Genomic DNA, 23,728 nt, shown 5'->3' on the forward strand with positions numbered 1-23,728 from the left:
TATTGATTCATAAAATATAAAACGAGCGAAAACAAGTAAATGTGTTTTTCAAGTATGTGAGATGCATTGCTAAGATGTCGAATCCTCTTATTATTCCATTTTTAGTGTAATAATTAAAGTGACAATTTGAAATCATTCATGTTGATCAATGTTTCCAATTTAATTGAAAGCTTCTCTCAAAAGTAATCAAATTAATTTCCCTTATGTAACTTTTCTATCTCTCGATGAAAGTACAAATATGATAAATGAATTAACAAATGCTAAAATACCTACTGAAATCCGGACAAAGAATGAGGGTTTATATTTTATCTATTATAAAAAGAAAAAGAAAAAAATTATAATGAGCCGCGAGCAGAGGCCCAAGCTCGGCTTGTTGGCTGATGGGTATTGCATTTTATTATTGATTACATGATTACAAATTATTACAAATGCATAATAATAATAATAATAATAATAATAATAATAATAATAATAATAATAATACAATTACATTAAGAATTAAATTTTGTTGCATAACAAAAAAAGGACGCAAAGGGAAGAAAATTTTGTTCAATACCAAAAATAAGGGCAAAATGGTACAAAATCACTTTGCACCATTTACCATTCATTTGTACCAAAATGATGCAAAGTATGTTGCTAGGTTGGAGAGGATTTGCACGATTTTTTGGTGCAAAAATTTTATATTCCATCAAAGTAGTCTAACTTGAAATTTGTTTCAAACACTGATAACTCACTCTTTAATAAAAACTAAAGTAGTTTTTAAAGTATATTTCCTTCTTGGCTTGGAAATTTTGACTTAATTGAAGCAAAAATAATGTATAGCAAATTCAATTGAAATTTCGCCAAAAGATCAATGGTCACAAATACTTTTAACTCATAATAAGTTAAGATGTATAACTTCATTATCGTCTCTAGGATACACTCATAACATTTTGAAAAATAATATTGGTGCTCCTAAGTGATGCATGACTCGATCAACACAAGAATGCAAAAATAGAAATAAAATTTAATAATCGACTTAGGTACTGCGAGTCGGACAAAGCATCGTCTCAATAACATAAAGAAGAATGACTTGCTATGAAAGTCTTTTCATACTATACCTTTGAGAAACATGGGTTATTTCAGTTGAAAATTTCGTTTCGTTTGTATTCAAAATAACATAAATAAAAGATTAGAGATTGACCCATGCATCTCCGACTGTTAGCTAGTTCTTCTATAGAACTATACTCATAAAATTTAAATTTGTGCAACAATTTACAATTTCAATTTTCCACTCCTTTCTGATAGAGAATGACAATCTTAAGAGGGGAATGGAGCAAGTTGAAATACACAACTTTCTGATAGAGAGTAACTGTCTTATGAGGGTAATGGTACAAGCAGTATAACAATTTACAATTTCAATAGAGAATGACCATCTTAAGAGGGGAATAGTGTAGTCTATTTTGAAATAAAATAACTTTCTTTATTGTTTAAAGTTCATAATAAGTTATTTGTTTTGAGAGTTATTTATGTTAAATTAAGAAGATACAATATTCATAAGTTTGATCTTAATCGAAAATCAATATGAAACTTTCTTCTACGTGGCAGTAGAGGTGTAAATCAAGGTAGGTCATGTTGCATTCAGCAACAATATCCCTAGATAATGTTGTTACACGGTAATATCAACACGCCAAACAATGCTAAACTTGCAACAACATCATTGGTGATAGAGAATGACCGTCTTAAGAGGGGAATAGTACAAGCAGTGTAACAATTTACGATTTCAATTTTCCACTCATTGCTGATAGAGAATGACCGTCTTAAGAGGGGAATAGTACAAGCAGTGTAACAATTTACGATTTCAATTTTCCACTCATTGCTGATAGAGAATGACCGTCTTAAGAGGAGAATAATGCAAGTAGTGTATTTTGAAATAAAATAACTTTCTTTATTGTTTAAAGTTCATAATAAGTTATTTGTTTTGAGAGTTATTTATGTTAAATTAAGAAGATACAATATTCATAAGTTTGATCTTAATCGAAAATCAATATGAAACCTTCTTCTACGTGGCAGTAGAGGTGTAAATCAAGGTAGGTCATGTTGCATTCAGCAACAATATCCCTAGATAATGTTGTTACAAGGTAATATCAACACGCCAAAAAATGCTAAACTTGCAACAACATCATTTTATTCAGCCGTAAACCCAATTTCTGAAATAAAAGATACAAAAGTTAGAAGAATTATATACATTTATGACATATCATATATCATATAAAAAGTTGACGAAATTCAGATCAAATCTCAAGTTACAACATTGTCTATGTACTTACAGCTGCATTACTGTGATGGCACTTCAGTGTCCGATGCTGAACATTCCCCAGCGTCCTCACAAACATTGCATCTGCAGAGTGGACATACCCTGTTGAAGCATAGCAAAAAACTCAGAAAAGCAATATCATATTAGAACAAGAAAAGGAGAAAGAGAGAGACAAAATTCTTAAAGTACCGATTGATTTCTTTAAGCCATTTGTCAATGCAAGCAACATGGTACTTGTGATTGCATGGAAGAACTCTCAACTTGTCCCCTTCTTCGTAGTCAGCCAAACAAATATAGCACCTTTTAAAAACATAACTATATATAAGTACATAGAACGACTTTGCAAATTAGTAAGATTACAATGTACAGCACTTTTACTTGACAAATATAACTTATTCATATGAGGCATTGGACCAAAGTTAACAAAAGGAAATGCCATTGGCTTACTCAATTTGTACAGAAACTTCGGGTTTGAATCGCATGTTCCCCTAAAGGACCAATAATGCAACTCTTAGTCAAATTCATTTGAAATTAGTTCATTATGTTACTTCTTTTCACATTTCTATTTTTCTTTCCTCTGTTCCTTCACTTAATGAGATGAACATCTTAATAATAGAATACCAGAGGGAAAAACCAAACATGGACCTTGAAAATAAATAAATAAAAACTCAAGTAGAAGACTTACTGTTGAATATCACTTGTATCACTTTCAATGGCTTTTAGTTTTTTGTAATGCTCGAGAGGAAATGTATCCACAACAGACTCAGGAGCAGGAGAGAGCATTGATGGTGAAAGAGACATGGACTGGCGCTGAATATCATCCAAAACCTATATATCAGACATCAAGTAATCTTTTAGCTAATTTTCTAAAACCTTGTATGAAAAATAACTCAATACATTTTGACAAGGAAGAAAGAAGAAGTTGGCATATGCTTAATTATCCAAAGAAATTCTTTCATTTTCTGCAACTAGCATAAACAATAGCTTTAACAGATTCGTGATATTGTAAGACTGAAGCTCATAAATCCCTAGCTCACTAGGATAGTACAATCCACTAGAAAAAGCATTTCAAAGATAAGTAGCAAACAAGCCAGAGAACGGTCATAAACAGGTTCAGAAAGTACTAGGTTACATTTTCTATTTAGAGTTGGGGAAGAAGTCATGGTCCCCCCAACTGGTGAAAGAACAGCATATGATATCCAAAACCAATTAGGAGACCATAATAATATAATTTGATAAGCTTATGCCAGAAAAAACCAGATGCGGAAATTAAAAGAAATCTTCTAGCGGCCCAGCAGAAATTTCTACTGCTCCATTTTTTTAGTATTCGACTATGTGAACAACCATCCAGGAAAATTTGAGGAAGCATCAAACAGGTGGTAGCCATAGAGCAACAATATCATTGTTATGGATCTTAGGCCACTTGTGCTGTTGGAAATTCCTAAGGTACACTCGCTCAACTCACTTTCCTTCTACCATTGCATTTCAAAATTCCACGAAGCTCTAAAAAATTTCCCCCTTAATAATGTTGGAGTTAACTAGATTATGCTTATGCATACTATTTTATCCCATCAGTTTAGTTGATTACACTCATCCAGAAATTTCAATGGCATTTAACAAGTACACCCTTGATGAAATTTCATCTTGGAAAGTTCCACAACCTTCTAAATTTGGTTGTGATCTCCAAAAAAGAACTATGGAACTAGTCACAACCTTCTCATTTGTTTTCTTGAAAAGTATATCTCAAAAGTTCAGAAACTTGTGAATTTGAATGCAATAGTGGCTCACACTGCCTACAAATAACTCATTTACTATGATGCACCAATACAGACACGTGTATCTGACACGGTATGTGTCGAATATGTCGACACGCGATTTTCTAAATAGAATCGACACGACATGTCACTAACACATTGATTAAATTCTTTAATACCTTCATCTATATTGTATACATTTAGTTTTATACTCGTTATTAATATTTCTAGTTGAAATCTTTCAAATATGAATATCTATTTGTTATTTACTAATAACTTTAGGTAAAAATGTATAATATTAATAAAAAAGAAAAATAATCATAGTACAATGTCCGAGCAGTGTTGGTGTCAAACATGCATCGGAAACGGACACGCTACTCTAGTTGAAGTGTCCATTCTACAAAGCTCATATAAAGACATCTGTCTCCTACATTTTTCCAAAAAGCTCAATTATTAGAGCTTGTATGGGAGAGACTTTTCCAAGTGAAAAACAATTCATTTTGGAGAGTATGAGGTTAATAAGTAGGGAAAAGTTTTGGGCCCCGTAGAATGCATGGTTGAAAATGATTTTGGGGAAAAATGATTTTCAAAAAAAATCTCTCCCAAAAAAGCTCTTAGATGCTATACATAATTTGGTAGGAAGCCAAGATTTCCACAAATATGATAGATTGGAAAGCAAGCTGGTTGAACTTATTCAATTTGAGGGAAAGGAACGCAAACACACCCCACAGAGAGTTGGTATGTTATCATAATGTCACTTCAATAGCACTTACAACTAAGTATAACCTAATATAGTGTAAAAACAGTGAGTCTCAAGTATCTACCTCATATAATGCCTCAGCAAGCATGATAATTCGAGAGATGCTTAGAAGGGTGCCGGATTCTTCAGATAAAAAATTTGAATCGCATAAACATGTACCCTCATGGTGTTGCCCAGATGCACAAAATGTAGTTTGTCGGGCTCCCTCATTAAGGCCACCTATCATTCTTTCTGAGATCTGCATGTATAAAAATTGGGTAAGGAATCAAACTAATAGATGATGAAACAAAAGTTGACAAGAAATTTTCATGAAACATGAGTAAACAAGTGTTTGCAGCTGCTATTTATCTCACTCAAGAAAAAAGGAAACCGCTTGTGAGATGGACAGAGATGGACATATAGTTGGCAATTACATATATAGTTCAAAACATATGTATAAATGTCCACAATATGTTTCTTTGATATGCAAACCATATATGCACGTATGAATTCACAAGAACACCAGGTTAAGCTCTTGCATAACTTTTTATTGAACAAAAAAAAAATTCCAAAGCTTGCAGTTGGAAGGTATCATACAGATAGTGCTCATCAAATTATCACATTTAATTTGACAAGTTTGATACACGTGTGGCAGAATGTAATTGAATGTTTCAAAGTTGCATGAACTAATGCTTTGGAACTGTCATGCTGGACTCGAGTACGAGGATCGGGTAGTGGTACGTATCTAAATGTCGGATCTTTTATTTTTTTTAAATGTAGGATACAGAAACATGGCTAAAAAAAAGTCCAAATTTTGGACACGAATATTTGAATACGTCTTTCAAGCTTCAATTTTTTTACTAATACACAATATCATTTTGAATAGGCCAAAAAAATTGTTCACAAAAAGGAAAATGAGTATTGAATAGGGGGTTAAACTAATAAAACAGAATTTTAGGGTTTAATTTTCAATTATGGGAAGTTAATTACTTAATGTTATATAAAATAGAAAATGAGGGACTTGATTACAATTTGGACTTAGTGAAACACTAAGTAACACCACATGGAACTCATTTTCATTTTATACTCACAAAACCCTAAACCACCAATACAAAGAGGAAAAAAAGAAGAAAAGGGAAAGAAGAAGACCTAGCGCCCGCCTTTCTCCAAACTCTTGAAGGCAGTGTTAGGTTTATAAAGAGTAGAAACGAGAAAGAAAAGGAAAAGAAAAAAAAGAAAGAAGAAAGAAGAAGCAAAAACGACGAACTGTCAGATTGAAACTTAGAGGATCCAAAACATATCCCACACTCATACCTGTGTCGTGGCGTGTCCGACACGAGTACTCCGACCATTTTGAAGAGTCTGAGCATCAAAGCTGTGGAATATAATGGGTACAAGCACAGTGGCTATCGAAATGACAGTTTTAGATGCAATGATAAATTATTTGGATTAGAGATGAATATAACACTATATATTCTCAAATGCTGAATGGGTCAGCCGCATGTATTGTGCAGACACAACTCTTTTTTTTTTTTTTTTCCCCATACTTACCTATGCAGACAAATCGAGATCTCCATTTTTGGACTTTTGAATAAGACTAAATAGATGTACTGAGTACGTGCATGATAAAAAAGTCAGAATGAGAATTCTTTATATTCATAAGATAAATAGATGATGATGTACTATTTCAATACGTATAATTATATTATTTTTTATGTTAGCATCCCAAGTTTGAACCTTACTTGTGTTATTAGCAATGGGTTTAAATAACATGATGTTAGATATAAATTTCTAGAAGTAGAAGCAATTTCTCTCGGTCAATTATTTTTACATATTTCTCCAATCTCAACCTGGAGACTTGCATCTTTATGTAGATTTTACGTATTGAATAATAATACATCTAAATGAATATAAAAAGTAAAATATTTTACGTGTTGAATTCTTTATGTAAAATATTACGTGTTGAATAATATCAAAAGAACTTTTCCATGCTTAATTTTATCAAAAGGGCTCTTACTTATGTACTTAATTTTTCATTTGATCGTCTTTCTTGCAGGTGTAGTTTTTTCCTCACATCTTATGGTGAAATTAATTTGAATGGTTCCAAATTTAATTAGGCATGACTAGGGAATCTTAGCTACAACAGGTTAGGAAAGAATCAGGAAAACTAAATTTCCAAACAGAAAATATAACAAAATCTTGTTTAAATTTTCTGACATTAGAACTTAAAAGGCATATCATATCTCACCTCCGATCTCATTAACCATATTCTTTCATTTCTGCGACGACGTCTAGCACTCAAGGAATCCATATCATGACCAACTTCATCATTATGGATACCACCAATATCTAGGAGCCATCTGTCATGGGAACCTAGTTCATCAGCATGACCAGTGGCAAATACCATGGTTGGGGAATCTCTCCGTCTTGATAAAGCATCCCAAAATAGCCTCCTACCATTTCTTCTTGCTTCGAAGTTATTTCTTTCTGGAATTCTACTGGAGAAAAAGTTAGAGGAGATATTCACCACGTTGAGATGAAGAAGATAGCCACTTCTCATATCCTGAGCATTGTTAGAAACAAAAAATCCTGGACTAGAAGTTGTTGTCATGTGAGCACTTTCATCCCCAGGCAATTGAAGTGGGAGTAAAGAATCAGAAGCAATAGAACGTGACCTTAAATTTGTGTTATTATCGGCAACAACTGAATTCTGGTGATATTCAACACCTGAATCTGAATGTGAATTCGCATACACAAGACTGCGTGATGGATCATTACCCGTCTGTTACAAAAATTACTCACAATATCATGATTCCTATTCCATTATAAATCCTTGCTATTGAAATGAAAACTTACCTGATGAGAAACTGGCTCCATATTATTTAAGACGTGTGCCAGATCTCTGCTTGCTTTTACATTTGACTGTTCAACCAAAGCTTCCTCAATAATACTGTTATCACTTCCAGATGAGGAACCGGTCTCAATTATGGAACTTGAATCCCCAACTTCTGAACTGAACATTGAAGAAGATTCTATGATGGAGTTATGCGAAAAATCACTAATTGGAGCTAAATTTTTTGTAGAACTTGCTGATGATTCCTGAGAATAGTCTTCTAGCTTCAAGGTAGAGTATTATAACATGTCAATGATCATCTCAAATAGAACTATGAAGTGAAAGATTTTTTTTATTCTTTAATAAACATTGTAGGTGAAGTACAAATAAAAAATGTAATAGCATCAACATAACCAAATTTTAGGAAACTCTTGAAGAAAGATGAATAATAATTAGTTAGATCATTCAATTATATAGATACAAACTTTTAGAAGAACTAGTACTCTTAAATTGCTTTCATGAACACATTAAGAGAAAAAGAATTGCAATAAGTTTTGTTTAATGCTTCTTTTTATTCATATTGAAGATATCCTAATTCTGTTTTCTGTAAAATGTTTCTAACAACCATAATTTCAGTACATAATAACATGACTTTTAACTATGGGCCTCAGCGAATCAGTCAAAATAGAGCATCTTAATGGTCAACTAATTCCTTATCACTAATATATTTTATAAATAAGACATACAAATACTTCCACATATTTAGTTAATATTAAGTCTAAATAAGTTAACCATTGACATAACTGAAAGAAATAAGCAGTGATACAGGCGCAACTCTACTTTCACTTGAGTTTAATTTACAAATTCATAAACAAACAATATGCACATTCAAAACTATCTCAAGTTCTTAAAATTGTAAAGGGATTAAAAAATTCATATTGCAAGAGTTTATCTCAATCACAGCCTTGCGCCTTGCGCAGCATGGAAAGAGGAAAATGAAGCAATTTGTTCATTTTAACTTCTTTCTCGCCAGAGAATCTATTTGGATTCTGCTGGTTATGTTTTGTGCACTGCTGCATTTCAAACAGTATTTGTAAATAGAGGGGAAGGGAGTTGAATTTATACTATATAATACTTGTGTACAGGGCAATAGGCTTCATGTTTAGAATTGTCTATGCTTTCCCCTTAGAGAGACTCTTCTATCCTTCTTATTTCTTCTGAACGAGTTTTTTGCCTGAACCCAACTATTTATCTTTCTCTATCTCCCGAAAATCCCATTTTCACTAAAAATTCCTGTCGGGTCGCATTCTAACGAATCTTTCGATAATTTGTAAGAAACTCTTTCTTTATTAAAAATTCGAAGACACCCTTGCCTCAATCCAATCGTTACATAGATTTACAATTCTTCATAAGCGCCCCTTCTTCCAAACTTTCAAAGAGAGAACGGGTTATTTACATTTCATATGATGGTCAGAGACGAATTGAGAAGGTTTTTTACTAATAAATCGATATTGAAAATCATTTCATTCAGTATTATTCTATCAAAGCATCAACTGGATCTGCATGGCCCTCCTAATAATATCCATAAATAACTTGTTTATCGTAATGTTCATCAGTTCATGCACAAATCGTGGGTACCAATGTCACGACAACTCCCCATAATTGAACACAAATTCTAATTCCAACGGATCAATTCAATGTTGCCAAACATTATGTTATTTTCTAATTGCAACTTGAAATACACTTTTTTGCATATTATCAAGTCAGAAGTTCTAAGTCCCATAAAAGAAATCAAATTCAAAGGTGATCCCTATAAAAATAAACTCCTGAGATGAAAGAGAATCACTGTTTCACTTTAGAGTTATAACTTTTGTGCCATAAACTAAAATCACTTCCTAGTTGATGACAACAGAATTTCAGGGGAATTCGATCACTCTGAATCATTCAATAAAAAATATGAAACAGACTGATAAAAAGTCAAATCAATTCACTCAGCAGATTTTCTTGGACACCAAAATTCACGATCATCGTCATTACAAGAACATATTAAATTTACATTTTCATAAGACCTTTCTACAAACACCTTATGGATCATTCATATATCCTACCTCAAGATTTGACCGCGAAGTGGAGGCTGCACCACAAACTAGAAAGGAAAGCCTGCGCTTGGTGCGTTTAAGCCTGGACACACCAAACCCAGAAGATTTTCCTGATGACGACGACGATGGGGAAACCATCAAACTGCTGCTTGAACCCATGTTCTCTCTTCTTTTCCTCAGTTTTCGAGAGAATCCAAGAATTTATTGGTCACACACAACAGAGGAAACAGGTGATTGCCAGTAAAGTCTTCTCCTGGACTTGGGAAGTTTCGTAGGACCAACTGTAAAATCAATGTAAAATAAGTTAATTTTATTCGTAGTTATTATTGTCTTTATAACGGCTATGACTAACAGAGTAACAGTTTCCAAATAGGACCTCATTGTAAGAAAAGTTAGAATTTGTGTGAAGTGATTGAAATAAAATTAAATTAAATTACTCAAATGTATTTCACTAGTAATTTTGATAGGGTACTTTTAAAAATGACCAAGCCAAACTCCATATTTTCCACATTAACTTTTTTATGTGGAAAATTTCTCCTCCACCAAACCACGCATTCCTACTCCTAAATCTGTCCCCTTCGTAAATCTGTCATTAGAAATAGCAGTAATGACTCTAGGGTCCAAACATATGTAAATGTCTGGCACAATTAATTAGCTAGTTGGAGTCCATATCAGAGGGCGAAGGTTGAAAATAGGTCGGCGGGCATCAGGCGACAGCAAGTCCGACAGCGCACAATGAAAATAGGGTTTTGTTTGCAATGGTTTGCTAATAGTGTGTGGCTGAGTGCAATAGGTGCTTAATGGGCATTGCTATATGGGCTATTAGATATTCTTAATGCTAATGGGCCACTTTAGAAAAGAAAAAGGGAAATTTTCATAAGAGATTAATTATGGCACATTTCCAAAACAAGAAAATAAGTTTCAAATTTCAAAAATCAGATTTTTATTAAAAAATATTTATAATTTAATTAATTAATTTTGTAATTACATATATTTAAGTCACAGATTTATATAATTTGGTCACAAATTAACGATTTAATTCGTCACTTATTATTTTTTGGTCACAAATCAAAAATTTTATATTACAAATTATTTTATGGTCACAATTTAAAATTTTTATAGGTCACAGTTTGTTTATCGATCACAAATCGAAATTTTTTTAAGTCACGATTTATTTATTGATCACAAATCACATATATTACAAGTTACAACTTATTACACAGTCACAAATTATCAAATTATCGGTCACAGATTAACAATTTTTTAGGTCACACATTATTTTTCGATCACAATATATTTTTTTCATTGGTCACAGATTATTTATTGGTCACAGTCAACTAAATAATTTGTGACTACCACTAACACTTACGATTCACAGTCACAATTTTTAGGTCACGTATCCAATTGTGAGTCACAATTATGAGTCACAGTCACAATTTTCGGATCATGTATCCAATTGTGAGTCACAATTGAGAGTCACGATCACAATAACAATTTTCATTGCCACCATGATCGTCGCCACACACCAACACCACAGTTGGGAGTCACAGTCACGGTCCACAACTACCCAAAATCATCGCCACCACTGTCCTCGCCACACATCAACACCACACTCTTCCATATCCATTGCTTTTCCATAGAAACACCTCCACCAAATCGCTGCCACACAAACACCAGATCACCGCCACACACCATCACTGTCACCATTACCGCCACCACTACTACCATTTGCACCACCATCACACTACCATTTGTAAAACCATATACACCGACACCCAACCAATCAGGAACTCCCCATCGGTCACCCCATTCCACCGCCAACATTCTGCATCTCGCCGGCACCCACTACTACACAGATCTGTTATCCTCATCAACAATCCCATTAACACACCTCGCCGACAGATCTGTCATCCTCATCAACACACCTCGTCGACTGTCGCTCCAATATTATTCAAATCGTTGATAGCCACTTGCCCAACCAACCACCATACAATGTTGCCACCAGATCAACCACAACCTACACCAACCAACTGTAGAGCAACAACCATCACCGACCTGGCTGAATCTGTTCTCGACGTTCCCATCGCGAGCTGTGACGGCACAGCAGCGATGATGTCACTTCACATCGTGCGCTGCTACTCGCCGTCGCGAGGCTCACACAAGAGGAGTTTCTGCAGGAGCATCCCTGCGGCGACGATCTGATGGCAGAGACGAGTGGTGGTGGGAGTGGAGAGAATGATTTGGCGACTGTAGAGAGAGAGGGGGGGAAATGAAAATAAATTAGGGTTGGATAATTTTGTATTATAATTATAATTATAATTTAATATTAAATTTTAAATATATTAATTAATTAAAAATTTCTGATTTGTGAAATACTAAACATGCCATCTTATTTATGAAATGTGAATTTTTAATCTATTATAGAATATGTAATTTCCACAAAGAAAAAACAAAACAAAAACAAAAAAAAAGTCCAAAGCAAAAATAAATAAATAAATAAATTCTAAAAAAACTACACTTTAATAAAATTTAAATATGAGAATTTATAATTCGTAAAAAAAGATTTAATTAAAAAAGTGCAGTTAGGTTTGGTTTTGTACGGTTTTTGAAATTTGAAACTTAAACTAAACCATTTTAATACGATTTGAGTCGGTTTGAAAGAAAAAAATCTTCGGTCCACGTGGACCAAACCAAAGGTTTCAAACCACCATTTCAGTTCGGTTTGCAGTTTCGCAATTTTTTTGAGAAGTCCAATTTTCAACAATTTCATATTTTCACAATGCACTTTTAGATGGTAAAAGACAAAGATGCTAAGTATATTATATAATTATAAAATATTATTTTGTTTAAAAGACAATACTATCTTTTTAGTTAACAAGTGAAAATCAAATACTTTCCACTTTAAATTTGAAAATCAGCTAACTTTTCTTATATGTTCAATCAAACAAAGATAAAAAATAATAATAATAAATAAATCTATTTCCAAGTCCTATCTTTGGTTGTTCACTCTACATGTATGAATTCTTTCAGACCGAGAGTAATAGCTAACAGCCAAGTGTAAAAAAAATTAAAGAAATTTATGTTGCCCAGTGGTTGAACTTAATTTTACACTATTTTTTCTTATAATTAAAAATTATATTTCGTCATAAAAATATGGTTATAATCTCGATTTGTTAATTTGATGATTTCAAATTGGATGAAAAGGATCGATGGGTATGAAATTTGACGAGTGATATACGTGATGATATTTCATTTTTCATAACAGAGAATACATCATATATGGGAATGTACCATAATTTACAAAATAAGCTGAATGTCGATTCCTTTCAATAAAATGTGGAACTGAGATTTCAATTCAACGAGCATTAATCCAGTCAGATTCCACCTATAGCGATTACTTATGATGCTAAAATAAATTATCTATTTGAATCAAACAAAATGCACATGACTTCCCTTTACTTGACTTTAGTGAGGAATGATGTCATCGAAAGTAAACATGAAGATTCGAATGGAGCGGATGACAGTGCCAATGATTTTTGATACACAATGGAGATAGCTCGTAAGGATGATGTGGTTATTCTCAAGATAATTGTTCTTTATTGTGATCTCGTCGTTACGCACAAAATTCCATTGGCAACTCACGATAACGAGAAAAAATTGAATTTACAAATGAGAATTTGATTACTTCATGCCGTCAGAGACATGAGCTCAGGGGCTGGATCGAGTAAATCGTTCTCTAATTCTTTGCTTGTGGTTTTTGATGATGAGAATTTATATGTCGAGCAACTACTTGAAACAAAGAAAGATTTATAGAAATTTATGCACCGAATGACATTAAAATATAACTTTGAATTCAAGGTAATGAAATCAAACAAGTCATTTTTGACAATTGTCTATGTCAACGACAGTTTTCGTTGACGTTTGCGAGCGACTAAGATATATATGAATGAGTTATTTGTAGTTTACAAGTATACATGAGAATATACTTGTGAAGTGTGAATTTGTTGAAAAAATCATAGGCAAGCTCAAACATGGTTTATTAATTAACAAATAATGTACAAGTATCAGGATCCACCAACGATCTATAAACCTCGGACATTATTAATGACATTCTTCGAGAATACATAGTGGTCATGAACTACCAAAAGGTCTGAAAGACCAAAGAATACACGTTGGAGGACTTAATGGGACTGATCGAGAAGAACAATGCTAAATTTCCCATGTACAGCCACAACATGGGGACAACTATTCCTAGCTCGACATTTTTTAATGAGATTGAGGGCGAGAATTGCTTTAACTTTTTCTCGATGGCTTTTGGACAATGCATTCACGAATTTCGAAATGTGACCTGTAATTATAGTCAATAGTACAACTCTAAAAGCTAGATACCACGGGAAGTTGGTTATTGCTACATATCAAGATACCAATATCTAAATTTACCTTCTTGTATTCGTCATAGTCGACAGCGAGAATGATCTGTCAATGAGTTGGTTATTTACAAAGCTAAGAAAAGTAATCGGAGAAGTCGAAGACCTTGCCTTTGTAACTGATCGAGGACCATCTATAATAAATGATAATGTTGAAATTTTTCTTGAAGCACATTATGGGTATTGCATATACCATGTACAAGGTGATCTGAAGACTAGGTATCTGGGCAAAGGCATCGTCTCATTGTTCAGAATGGTGGACGAAACTTATAATGTTGAGAAGTGTAATAAGTTCATGGTCGAAAAAGAAGTAAATCACTTTCGGTATGGGATTATCTAACAAAAATGGTATTAAACATTGGGCGCAACCACATTTTTAAAGATTTTGATACAACATGATGACATTGAACAACGTGAAGTCTCTCAATACATTGTTTAAGAAGAATCGAGAGTAAACAATTCTCGCAATGATTGAGAACATTCGTAACAAACTGTGACGGTGGTTTCACGATCAACATGCGGAATTACAGAGTTGCATAAGTGTGCTAACCCCGGCTCAAGAGAATAAACTCTTCAAGGCGACAGAGGTTGTGAGAAAGTTGGTTGTGGTACCCTGGATGAGTTGCGCTTCTTCATGAAATGTGCACATAATATTATAGTCGATTTCAGTTGATGAGTTTTCCATATGAACATACAATAGCGATGGCTCTATGTGGAGGGTTTGCAACGAGAACATTATGCTCTCGTCCTCCTTCGACGGCGTCAACTTAGTTATGATTTCAAGTTAACATATTGACACTTCAACTAGTTAATGATTATATGATGAGATTTTAAAACTATGTACAATATAAATCGTAAATATATAATACTCACCCGAGAGTTGTCAAGGAAAGCTGATAATTATTTGCCAGATAAACATTACTTTACTCTGGATGCTCGCTAATGATTCATCTGAGGGCAGCATATCTTCCCTAGCCTAGCAAACCGGGAACCCAAGAAGGGGACAATCTCATATACCCATATCTGCAACAAATATAATTATTATATATAAATTTAGTATAAAAAATATTTTAACGTTGATTGTGTTAAACATTTACCTAAACTGTCAAGTGTAATTCATAAGTATCGTATTTACTCATGGACCCCTTGGACTTCGAGTGTGATGTAATGAAAATGTATACAGTGTCCTCAAAACATATCCGACCCCACGGATAGTTGTTGAAGGCATCGATATTGTTAACTTCCAAATGGAAAGGTTGATCGCAATTTTCTTGTGATGACACCGCACTACGTTTCTAATGATACAGACCAATCATAACTTCAATCTGTCTAACATCAAATCGTACCCCTAGTTTCACCAATCAACTGCGATAGAGGTACCGTCCCCCATCCCTAAAAATACGTGTCATGCAGTCTATTGTTTTCTTGAGTACCATCACGAGCTATTTCATTGCCCATAAACTTCAGCACAATCATCGGAGTAAACTCAAACATGGAGAAAGTAGCAACCTTGCCCTCGAGGTCGAAGTGGAAGGCACGAGCAACTGACATAGTAGTGCATCAATGTTCTGCCCAGAATACTGCACATCTCTCAACTAATACAAGGACCACATGAAGGACTAGCATAGCATATCCGTGTGCTGATCATCCAACAAATCCAGTATAGTAGTGAAACTATCAAAACTAGTATTACAAATAGCTTTCCCCACATCCATCTCAAGTCCGTATCTAGATGGTACTTCATCCTAGAAAAATGCAAATATTAGAACATTGAATAAGAGATAATGGAATAAAGCATAATTTAAGAAAATTAAGCGAACTGAATTTTAACTACTATACGTAAGACATAGATTCATTTTACATCAATACTAATAAAAAAATGATTTAATAAATTAAAGAAGAATAACAAAAAAAGAATTACAGGCAAGAATAAAAAAAATATAAAAAGAATTATTATAAAGTTTTTTAATTAAAACTGAAATAATTAAAGTTTAAAATAAATATTATTTAATTAAAATTGAAAAAATTAAGTTTTATCATAAAAAGAAAAGAAATTCTTTACAATATGGAGAGAAAAAGAAATTTTAAAACTTTTTTCAAAAAAATATTATAATAAAAGCAAAACAAATTAAACAATGAATATAAATATTATTTAATTAAAATTAAAAAAATAAGTATTATTCATAAAAAGGAAGGAACTAAAAAGAATATTTAGTCAGAAAAAATTATTTATAATATGAACAAAACAATTAAGTAATTTTAAAACTATTTTCAAAAGAGAAATTTTGATAAAAACAAAACAAATTAAATAAAATAAAATTATAAAAACTAAAGTAAAGAATATATATATTATTTAATTAAAATTGAAAAAATTAAATTTTATCATAAAAAAGAAAAGAATTTTAAATCGAACAAAAAATTATTTATAAAATTTAAAACTATTTCCAAAAAAAATATTATAAAACCAAAACAAATTAAACAAAAGAAAATTATGAAAATTAAATAAAGAATATAAATATTATTTAATTAAAATTGAAAAACTAAGGCTATGTTTGATTGGTTCAAATTCCATGGAAAATGGAATTCAAATTCCACTTTCTTCCAATTTTATTTATTTGATAGGTTTTCTTCCAATATGTGGTTAATAAAAATGAGATGTCCATCCTCATTTTGTGCTTACGAATGGTGTAAATAAGAGGTGTATAATTTTGAACAGCTGGACAGAGATAGGCATTTTCTGATTATGTGACCTTTTCTCTTCTCCAAACTGGATATCCAGAAATAAGCACTCTTTAATTATTGTCAAGTACTCATTTTACTTAGTTTGGTTATTGAGTTTGGTTGTTGAGTGCTGATTTTACTGCACTTTGTTATTGAACTTGGATGTTGAGTATTGGTTTTGCTGTGTTCGAACTAGGTGTTACAGACATTCAATTGCAGGGATAAACAGAATTGTATTTGGCTGCAGTTTAGACAGGTTGTTTGGCTCAAAATACGTAGGGACGGTTTGCACAATTTTTAACAAAAGGTAGGGATGTTTTGCGCAAATAGAATGTAAAGGTAGGGATGTTTTGTGCAGGGACATTGTAAGGTTAGGGATGCTTTTCGCAAAGACAATATCAAGGTAGAGATTGTTATCACCAATTCAATTTTATGCTAAAATGGGAGAGAAAACACGTTCATATTTCATCATCTTCTCCACTCCATCACATGTATTGTCCATTTACAAAATCATACTTTAATTGGCCTTCTCACTTTACCTCTTATTTACACCCTTCGTAAGCACAAAATGAGGATGAACATCTCATTTTTATTAACCACATATTCATTCTTTTCATATAGCATTCCAAAATGTTTTGAACAATCAGTATTATAGCAGTCATGAATATTTTCTGCCAGAAATGCAGTCATTCTCGTCATTTTCCCTAATTTATTGAATAAAATAATATTGTTCAAAATTTTTTTCATGTTACTTTACTTTTTCTTGAACATTTGAAGAAGAAAGAGGTGAGAGAAATTACACAGTGAAGAAAATGTTGGATGGACGATCTTACCCCTGCATTTTAAAAAGAAAAGATCCATTTTATTTGATTTAACGGAACATTTTAATGGGAAATTGATAGAAGGACGTTCTGCACAAAAGATGATAAAAATAGGGATGTTTTCCGCCAAAAAATGAAAGGTAGGGACGTTATCCCCAAAAACCTCCAAAGATAGGGACATTTTGTGCTAATTAGCCTTATTTATAATATAAACAAAACAATTAAGAAATTTTAAAACTATTTCCAAAAAATTATAATAAAAACAAAACAAATTAAACAAAGGAAAATGCAAATGAGAAAAAGAAGAAAAAAATGTTGTGGCCGACTTTTCGGTCCAAACTGTAGAGTGGGCCGACTGTTTCAGCCCATATAAAGAAAAAGAAACAAAAAATAAAAAATAAAAATGCTCAAAATTTTTTTGGTCATGCCTCTCCGAAAATCGCCATTTTCCGTCACAAAGATTTTTTGGCCAAAACCCACCCTAAACCCAATAATTTACCTAAATAATGAAAAATAAACATCATAACAATTTAATGCACAATTCATACATGTAAAATGAAAAATCAATATCTTAATCTCACCAAAAACTACTATTGTTGAAGATAATGATCGAGTTTTGTGGTGGTTGGCAACGGATAGTCAGTGAGGATGGCAACTTCGATCGAATCTCGACTATAAGGACTATGTAAATTTTTTTTTTTTCTCTCCTCTCTTATTTTTGTTGAAGATGAGGGCAATTTTGACAAATGGTATATAAAATTTCTATTTTAACTTTTAACTTTTTTAAATAGTTAAAGGCCATTGTGGAAATATGACCAGACCCCGTAGCCATTTCCATGTATTTCCTCTAATTTTGATGACATTTTCTAGGGTTGTTTCCTCGTTAATTTTTGCTTTCATTACATTTTTACTAAAAATTCAACCTTATGTCATGTTGTAGCTGCGCGGTTCCAAATTATAGAGAGAATCCATCAGTACAATTTCATCCTTTCACTGTAGTTACAAGCATATTTTAAAAGAAAAGAAAAGAATAAATAGGCAAAGTGATAAAAAAATTCACGAGGGTTGTAGTTTTTTTGGAGATTAGGTTGGTGTTTAGTGTACTACACACAAGATCGAAAAGAATGCATTTTTATTTTCCTTCTGATAGACCTAGAAGACAGAGTACATGTCAAAGTATCAACTTGAAATCATGTCTTCTTAGGACTAGGCCTCACCAGTTGTGACCACAGTACATAGTGTGGGAATAAACCCTCAGCTCAGCTCAGCTCATTTCATCACAAGCTCATGAGATGAGGAGAGGTTACTTTTCAATTAGGCAAGCCGAGCCAAGCTCAAATGCCCAAAGCTCGCCCTATTTTTCTTATTTTCTTATTTAATTAATTTATTTTCTTTGTTTTTATCCTATATTTTTCTATATTTTATGTAAAAATAAATTGAAAAGCTTGTGAACTAGCTCGGCTCAACCCAGCTCATCACAAGCAGGGACCAAGAGCTGGCTCGTCTGTTGCCACCCTTACCCTACAATGGCCGACATGACGCCAAAAACTGATACATGGCTTCAATTGATTCAAATGCCTACTAATTGAGCGTGCCTGAAGATGCATTATGCTGAGTTCAAATTGTGAAAACGTGATATATTTTGTCTCCAACAAATGAACAAACAATTTTTGAGCTCTATGGCCGCTTAATACCTGATATTGGTATTGTTTGAAAAGTTCAAAGAGCTCAGACTGGCCATGGAGCTTGGATACAGTCTGTTGGTCAAGGATCAATAGATCAATGTGACCATATTGTTAAAACATCTAATCAGTCTAAAAACATCTGCTCTATTTCCCCATAGATATTTCAAATACACAGAATTCAGATTTGTATTCAGTTGGATGTCATCAAATCCAAAACAAATGCACTTAAGCCTCATTCCATGTTGTCAGCAGATTGGGAAAGATACCTCAAAAGCAACTGACAAGATTTCAGTTCAACAAAATAAACGAAGAATATCAAGTTGCTTCTGTTACTGTATATGGCTCTCTGGGAAACTCCCTCGAAGTACAACAAAAACCTAGTAAAAGTGTATGTGATGTGTGTTGGGATGAGAAGGCTATAAGCAGCGTGTAATCAACGAGACTTGGCTATATATCGTAATTGCCATATCCAAGAGTATGTCATTCCTAGTGCACAATATATTGAAATCATCATTAAGGGGAAAAAAGGAAGCCTGTTACCAAAAATGAGAGGATGAAGAAACTGTCCCCATATCTCAACAACAAATAAGCCAAACAGATAGGCCTTGCCACACCATCCAACGACAAACTTGGCATTCCTATCGATATTAGGACTTCTCAATTTGTCATCTTTTTCCGGAACTGATGAACTTGCTTTTCCAACTTTACTTCCGGAGAAATGAGAGGAAAAGCCAAACCACATGAGAACAGCATGTAGGAGAAGTAACGAAACTTTAATGGGATACTCTTGAGCTTCAAATAGAAGAGGAAAAAGTGAGTAGCACGACACTGCACGGAAAATGAGAGATGTGCATTAGTCTCCATATTAAAGGTTTCAAAAAAAAAAGATACTAATATGTTCCCGGTATGTTATTAAGAAGAAATTAGATTGTTCATCTTCACACAGCTGCAGGCAGATAAGCAGATAATAGTCTTTCTTACTCTAAACTAGCGATGTAAAGATTCAAGTCAGTAAGCCATAGAGTAGGTTTTTAGCACGCCCCAGCATGAAGAATTAGGTGGCCATACTTTATATTGCTTAAAATATATCGATAATATTATTAAAGAAAGGCATGAACAAAGAGCTTGCAGGGATGAGTTTTAAGACTTTCAAGGGACTAAAATGACAGACCAAGGGGAGGTGGCAGCCCACACTCCCTTCAAGCTTCCAAAATATTCATCATACCCCATTGTACAACAATATTATCCTTGCACACATACGCTGTACCCCCAAACCCCAAAGAAAGACCGTATTTTGCCCCAAAATTCAAATCAAAACCCATTGAAGAAGCCCTCAGACCTATTCGCCAATGCAGAAGATCCATGGTCTGAAAAATTTAAACGACAGCTATATGTGTATTTAGAAATTTTATGAAACTTAAGAAAATAAACAAATTCAGAATTACTATTTTAGAGAGAAAAATAAGGAAACCTTAAAATTGTATCTACTCAAATATAAGGAACTATAGAAATTGAGGAGTCACTATAAGCATTCAAGAAAAAAAATCATCTGCGACATTCACGCTCATTAAAGATGTTCTCAATGTACTAACCGTGATATCAATGCTTGGGAAAACTTAATCGCACACCAATGACAGAGTAGAGATCTTATGAATCAATTTTATAATAATTTAAGGGATATATGGCTCTGCCAAATAGGTACGCTTATTATGTGATAATGTTGTATGGTGTGATGTCACACAAAGGTAGTGTAGGGAGTCATAGCCTTCATAGAGGCACTGTGAGAAATAAGGGGCGTGCTTTGGAATATTATTTCAGGAGAACCAATTAAATAATCATATCAACGTCAATAATCTTGTATTATCTAATTGTGCCAACCCTTTTCTATATCATTAAATGGAAAAATAAAGGGTGAAAATCCAGACAAAGAAACGTAGCACTTGCAAAAATATGCGCTTCAAGAGAATAAAGAAGGAGCATTATCGTACCCATGGACAAAAAGAAGTAATGCTTAGCATCTTCTGCACTTTTCAGGGCAGTAATGGAAAGGGGAATCACAAAGTGAAGTGATGCCTTTTCATGAACATGCCAACCAAATAGAAATCCACATGTATAAGCGTAGGCTACCCATCTAGTAACCATCCTTGGTTGGGGATCTCTCCAAGCCTTTATGAGACAAGGAGTTATTGCAATGAGGACTGTGATGAACGTCACCAAAGGGGTGATCTGCATTTATTATCTAATGAATAAGTAGACTAATTTTTCGTGTTTCGCATCATCAAGTGATTAATAGATGAAACGAAAACCATGTCAGAAAGGAAACCTTATGCTTTGCATATTTGCCTAACCCACTGATAAAGAATGTTCAACACAACAGACGACTCTGCAAGTGGGATGATTTTCAGACATCATTCTAATTGCAGGACTATGGGCAGAGAGCCTAAATTTCTTTAATCAGTTTTGAACATTCCTTATCAATGACTTGGTTAGGTGGTTTGAAAACAATGGCAGAAGTTAGATCTACAGTACATTTAATATAAGACTATTACCGTGGGTAATACAGCAAAAGGTGAAGAATCCCCTACTAGCCCACCGGTGAATGAAGCCGTTGGTGCTTGGATGTTAAACCCCAGTTTCACAGATAAAAAGGCAAGCAATTTATCCAAAATGATATAGAATACCCAAAAATTTGGAGCCCAATAAGCATGGCAGAGTCCCCTGCCAAAAGGAAACATGCGGTGGAAAACTTGTTGTATCTGCAAGGTGAAAAGTACAAAAATGATGAAAATCTATACACAACTGTTTGATAAAATACTTGTGCAATAAAGTGATTAGAAAGTAAAAATATTCAATTCCATGCTATTTTGCAATATCTTCCAATTGGCACGAAAGGAAATGAAACACTGAACTCGATTCATAAACCCTTTGTTTCACTGTTAAGCGCAACTATTGTGCTAAACAACACCTGGCTCACAATCAAACAAAATATGCAATAAATCATCAAATTGGACAAAAGCAATTATTTAAGCACTGGCTCCAGTTCAAAACAACAATGATCAAAATGATGGCAATATTAAGTAGGTTACTCCTCAGGTAATGTCATCAAGATTCAAATTAGCACCCTCAAAAGAGTCAAAATATTGACAATTTCACAACTTGCTATTCCAGTCTCCCAAGTCGAATTAACTATACTACAATTCTCAAGCTTGTTGACATAGAACATAAACATCTCATGAAGTAACACAATGGTCTAGACCAAAAACAATCACAGCCATGTAAATGTATCTGGTTCATAAGAAGCAAGAATCAGCAATCAACACAAAATTCAAGCAACTGGACATAAAGAAACAATGCTGTGTCACAGTTTCTTTCTCGCATTGCAAGCTAACAGTTTTGAATTCTATTGATACTAAAAATGGAGAATCTTCACCTGCCCATAATATGCAAAAGGTCCATAAGCTGCAGCAAAGACAGCCAAAACAACGCTTCCCATTACTACCAACCTACCAAACCCCTTAACGATTCCACCGTTACAATAATGCCTAAACAAATACACAAAATAAACCGGCGCAGCCACTGCGAAAAGGTGCTTGAAACACAGCAAGACAGCAAAAACAAATCCTCCCATCACATCCCTCCCTTCCTCCAAATAAGAAAGGGATAACAATAACATCCCCAGCAGAAACCCATTGTACTGAAAATGCATATGATCAACAATAAACAATCCTGGCGACCAAATAATCAAAGCCCAGGTCAAGAATTTCTCAGTTTTTTTGAGATCTTTGCTTAATTTACGGATGGAGTAAATTAAAACGACATCTGAAAAGATAACAGAAAGGCGTTGGAAGAGGATTGCGAGAGGGGATACGTAGTTAAGGCCTTCATGGAGGTTAGTCATGGTGGGGTCCACAAGGGAAGCGAAGAAAGAGAGGAATTTCTCGAAGTAAGCGAAGAAAGGTGGGTAGTCGAGTGTCCATGGGCTGGTGGTGTCGGAATACCAGTGGTAGAGGGGGAGAGAGTGAGTGAGAGCCAGCCAGTGACGATGGACCTCGAAGTCTGTGCTCCGGTAGGCGGGGATTAGGAGGAGTTTCAAGGCGGCGGCCACCAGTGCGAACCACCAAATGTCCGAGATCCGCTGGTTGTTCTTCGGAGATTTCTTCATTCCTTAGTGGCGGAGCAACGCGAGTTAGCGGGGTCAACCTGTGAGCCGGGCTTAGACAAGTAAGTTTGCCACGTCAGATAGCAATGTGTCATCATGGATGACATGGCTATCCACATCATCAATTTATCATTATTGTAATAAAAAAAAATAAAATTGTAAGAATAATATTCTCTAACATCAATCCTATTAGA

The 23,728-nt window shown here is 33.9% G+C and overlaps 2 protein-coding genes across 3 annotated transcripts; both read right to left on the minus strand.

The window, feature by feature from the left end:
- Positions 1 to 1,905: 1,905 nt before the first annotated feature.
- On the minus strand, positions 1,906 to 10,023 carry LOC111386986 (uncharacterized RING finger protein C4G3.12c-like). Of its 2 annotated transcripts, XM_023011505.1 has the most exons (9): positions 9,731 to 10,023; positions 7,646 to 7,906; positions 7,465 to 7,571; positions 7,038 to 7,284; positions 4,875 to 5,048; positions 2,982 to 3,124; positions 2,486 to 2,596; positions 2,310 to 2,398; positions 1,906 to 2,189 (listed from the first exon to the last, which is right to left on the minus strand). In XM_023011505.1, the coding sequence occupies exons 1-8, from the start codon at positions 9,878 to 9,880 to the stop codon at positions 2,317 to 2,319; spliced, it is 1,275 nt and encodes a 424-aa protein (XP_022867273.1). In that variant the 5' UTR covers positions 9,881 to 10,023; the 3' UTR covers positions 1,906 to 2,189; positions 2,310 to 2,316. The 2 variants fall into 2 exon arrangements, with proteins under 2 accessions (XP_022867273.1, XP_022867265.1); XM_023011497.1 differs by having other exon boundaries at positions 7,038 to 7,571.
- A 9,476-nt stretch (positions 10,024 to 19,499) lies between these two features.
- LOC111386997 (probable dolichyl pyrophosphate Glc1Man9GlcNAc2 alpha-1,3-glucosyltransferase) lies at positions 19,500 to 23,571 on the minus strand. The gene is made up of 4 exons (XM_023011516.1): positions 22,806 to 23,571; positions 21,925 to 22,131; positions 21,364 to 21,601; positions 19,500 to 20,203 (listed from the first exon to the last, which is right to left on the minus strand). Exons 1-4 carry the CDS (start codon positions 23,535 to 23,537, stop codon positions 19,809 to 19,811), a joined length of 1,572 nt encoding a protein of 523 aa, XP_022867284.1. The 5' UTR covers positions 23,538 to 23,571; the 3' UTR covers positions 19,500 to 19,808.
- Between the last annotated feature and the right edge of the window lie 157 nt (positions 23,572 to 23,728).

The sequence above is a fragment of the Olea europaea genome, chromosome 3 (genome assembly GCF_002742605.1).
Source record: "Olea europaea var. sylvestris chromosome 3, O_europaea_v1, whole genome shotgun sequence".
Taxonomy (NCBI): domain Eukaryota; kingdom Viridiplantae; phylum Streptophyta; class Magnoliopsida; order Lamiales; family Oleaceae; genus Olea; species Olea europaea.